Source organism: Rhinichthys klamathensis, unplaced genomic scaffold (assembly GCF_029890125.1).
Source record: "Rhinichthys klamathensis goyatoka isolate OS25496 unplaced genomic scaffold, OSU_Roscu_1.1 h1tg000264l_1, whole genome shotgun sequence".
NCBI lineage: Eukaryota > Metazoa > Chordata > Actinopteri > Cypriniformes > Leuciscidae > Rhinichthys > Rhinichthys klamathensis.
Window position 1 is genome coordinate 522794 of NW_026606785.1, and position 4351 is coordinate 527144.

General features: G+C 37.0%; 1 protein-coding gene across 1 annotated transcript; it reads right to left on the reverse strand.

Moving 5' to 3' along the window:
• Positions 1 to 1208: 1208 nt before the first annotated feature.
• Positions 1209 to 3030, reverse strand: LOC130101992 (galectin-5-like). The gene is made up of 4 exons (XM_056267878.1): positions 2995 to 3030; positions 2719 to 2807; positions 1536 to 1695; positions 1209 to 1355 (listed from the first exon to the last, which is right to left on the reverse strand). The coding sequence occupies exons 1-4, from the start codon at positions 3028 to 3030 to the stop codon at positions 1209 to 1211; spliced, it is 432 nt and encodes a 143-aa protein (XP_056123853.1).
• Positions 3031 to 4351: the final 1321 nt, after the last annotated feature.

Sequence of the window (4351 nt, forward strand, 5' to 3'; positions counted from 1 at the left end):
GACGACTCAACACCTGTGAAGGGACGACTCAACACCTGTGAAGAGACGACTCAACACCTGTGAAGGGACGACTCAACACCTGTGAAGAGACGACTCAACACCTGTGAAGAGACGACTCAACACCAGCGAAGAGACGACTCAACACCTGTGAAGGGACGACTCAACACCTGTGAAGAGACGACTCAACACCTGTGAAGAGACGACTCAACACCTGTGAAGAGACGACTCAACACCTGTGAAGAGACGACTCAACACCTGTGAAGAGACGACTAAACGCCTGTGAAGAGACGACTCAACACCTGCGATGAGACGACTCGACGCCTGCGAAGAGACGACTCGACGCCTGTGAAGAGACGACTCAACACCTGTGAAGAGACGACTCAACACCTGTGAAGAGACGACTCAACACCTGTGAAGAGACGACTCAACACCAGCGAAGAGACGACTCAACACCAGCGAAGAGACGACTCAACACCTGTGAAGAGACGACTCAACACCGGCGATATGTTATGCCCTAAATTAATACATGACATGATTAACTAACTGTATTTTTTCTATGTCCATTTCTGAAATGCACTGTCTGTAAAGCTGCTTTGAAACAATATGTATTGTGAAAAGCGCTATACAAATAAATTTGAATTAAATTGAATAAACACGAGCGGGTTTACAGCGCATGACACTTCATTTATTCAGCTTCACTTCTACTTATTGTGAAACTGATTTCTTTATATTTGCTATTTGTATTCTCCACACTGCAAAATGCTTATATGTTTATGTGTGGGCCTATGTAAAACACAGGGCCAAATTGCATCCCGTATAGATTTGATAAGGGACGCATAATCTCACCTGTAAATACAGGACGATCCTGTATTTCATGGGACGGGTGGCAAACCTGTGTCTTTTTCACTGGTAATAATTTACTTATGCCTACAAACAGAATTTGATGTACTGCACATTTTACTAGATTTGCACAAAAACACAAATGGGTTGGACACATCAATGTTTATTTGCTCATTTTTATTTATTACCATCACTGAAACTGTGGACAATCACATGGGTATCGGATTAAGATGCAGGCAAGTGAAAAATCTATGCATGTGAATTGATGCATATAAATGTGAATTATCTATTTTTAGCATCTTTTGTGTTCAAGATTACATAGATTGATGCATGTTCTGAACACGTAATAGATCTGGATGAAATCCCTGTTAGGGCTGCACAAAGGCCAGCTGTATGTCTCCGCCAACTTCCAAAACATCGATCTCCTCCAGTTTAGTGAAGCGATGTTTGTAAGTGTGAGTTTCTTCACCATTGACAAACACCTTGTAATGATCACGACTGCAGAAAATGGTCACCTGAAATGCACAAGCACAATTAGAAAGATTTTAAATCAATTTCATGAAATTTTAAAACAGATTTCCCCATCCTCTACTGTACAGTCATTGACAGTTATTACAGTGATTACAGAGTCTTATCCACAATGTCCATTTGAACAGAAAGTGAACAAACAGGCAATAATTAATCTGCATGTTTACCAGAATCTGTTCCCCTCTTTTAAACGGCATGGATCCAGATCGTTCCTCCACATCGCCCCATTTCCCATTCTCAAAAGTGTTGCGGACAACCACATTCTGATCAAAACGAGGATTGAAGTGAAATGCAATTCCAAATTTGTGATGCAGATTAAGCTCAAAGCTGTTGGAGAAATAAAAGCAAAAGGAATTATACTTTTTGAAAAACGTCCCACGGTTTCAAGGATCAGGTAGATGTGTCATTATGATGTCCCAATAGTATTCGTGAATATTTAAAAACATTTTAAAACACACGGTTACAAATTTTAGTGTGAAATTACAGTATATTCCGTGTTAATAATTGCATGACTTTCGCAGTAATTCCACAGAAGGACTTCTCTGGTATCTAAATGCGCTCTTGGAATATCATACGGTATTTCCCAGCATGCAGTGTGGCATGAAAAGATTATGCTTTGGAGTTTCTTAATTCTTGTTGGTTTAATCTGTGCTGCTGAACTTATTTTTGGATCACTTTTAGCAGTTTGTTTTGTTTGTTTATTTTGTAATGTTCAGAATGATCTTTTGTATTATTATTATTTCTTGATTGTCACCATTGTGGTGTTTTGTATGTGGAGTATGGATATGTGTGTATCATTAGACAAAGGGAAAAAACTCATGTGTTCCAAAAGGATATCATATCTTTCAAAGACACATTCTCAGCAGCTGCTTTACTATTGTGAAACATAATACGTCCAAATACGAGTTTGAAATGGGATATTGGTAAATCTAAATGCAGAAATAACTCTAATAATACTATACTTATTTAACTTAAAACCAGACAATTAGCTTATTTTATATTCTAGCATGTCATTTGTCTGTCTTCTGACTTGGCTAGATCAGACAATATGAATATACAAGGTCCAAGATCCCGAGCAAATGAAACACTAATCACCATTATGATGACTTCAAAACAATTACAGTACAAAACAATATAATTTATTAATGTGGCATGGTGAAAGACAACTTTATAATGCGAATTCCCAGTAAAACAAGAGTAGCAAATTACTGCGATGTCAGCATCATTTTGCTGTTGATTAACAGTTATTCGTAGGAAAATTACCCAGCATGCATTAATTTCACTGTAAATTCCTGGTAATTTGTTACAGTGCAGCAGATTTATTATCTGGAAGAAACAAAATTGTCAAACCTCTCCGCTTGGGATTTGATGATTCCTTGGACGGTGATGACTTTGCCAGGTTGAAGTCCGCCGCGGATGATGCTTTTATACGGGACCATCTGATTGAGGGACAAAGCAATTCAAGAAAACATGTTAGCATGCTGTAAAAAATGTTGTATTATACATGTTAAATAGGTCAAATCCACTTTGAATAATCCATTAAAAAAATCATTGTATTAAAGATACTTAAAAAATATGGATGTCTACATCATATCAATCATCCTTTCAATACAATTGCTGACTTACTGGCCAGAGAAACGGCGGTTGCTGTTGCAGAGTCATTTGGACAGATTTTGTTCTCCTGCAAATCCTAAAATATGTATTGTATTCAAGGCCGACCAACACTTACAGAAGTTGTTATCCAGGGGTGGATCTTGACATTTATAGGGTGGCAAGGGGTGGCGACACCAAAGGAAACACCTACAGTATGCATATTTTTGTGGGGGAACTTTAGCCAGTAACAGTTCTACCAACACAAGTGGAATTATGCAGTTTTATTTTTGACATTGATTCTTGAACCGAAAAATATATATTTTAGGCAATACAGCAGAAAGAAAGGAATATTGTGGTCATATGTATAACACAAAATCAAACTATCAACCCTGGAAAAGAATTCCCCAGTTTTTGACATGAAGCCTGTATTTCTACAACACATTACAACAAAAAATGCAATGATTATGGTTGGCAAGAAAGCACTCTAAAGCCTGGGTTTGAAGTTACTCGGCTGCGGCAAAATCTTTGTTCCGGTGAACGACACAAATACCAGTCCAATTAATGAGCAAACGATTCTTAAGAGAAGATTCTTTTAAAATGTTGTTTAAAAAACACTTCAAAAAAACTTTTCAACCCTCTCTTCTCTCTGAGTTCATCAGAAGCTTTTATAAACATTTTGTCCAACAAAATGCACATTTATTAACATATTTTACTCCAAACTCACTTCATAACATCACTGTTGTGATCTGATGCGGCTTCTGATCATAGAATGAGATCGAAAATATATTATTTTATTGTAGTCTAATCTATACTGTAATAAAGGCAGTCGATTAGCATTGCATTATAAATATACTTTATTCTTATGGAAATACCTGAGATAGATTGAAGAGCACAGATCAAATATATTGTGGAAGTTGTGCGTTTATTGTTTTCCTGTTTGATCCATGTTAATAATTGCATGGCTTTCACAGTAATTCCACATGTTTGATCAGTTAAAGTGTTTGTCGTCTTTTTATTCAGCTACAGCGATAGCCTGATGACTTATGACATTCCAGACAATCCCTAATATTGTCAAAGTTATACTACTTCTCTGGGGCATATTCGGAGTTTCTGAGCAAGGGCGCCTGCAGGACTCCTGTATGAAAGAAAATTACACTACAGGTCAAAATAAACCTCTTTGTCATAGTTCTAGCTTTGTCATATTTATCCTTCCATAAAATACTACAATTTTGCACCCTTAATGTTGACAGGTTTTCCCCATGGTATAAAAAGTGGCAACAAATATTAAAAGTTTTCAAGTTATTATTCCAAAATAATAGATTCCGTTACTAGAATGAAAAACTTTGGGAACCCTTTTCTAAAGAATTCTTACAACATTTCCAACAAACGG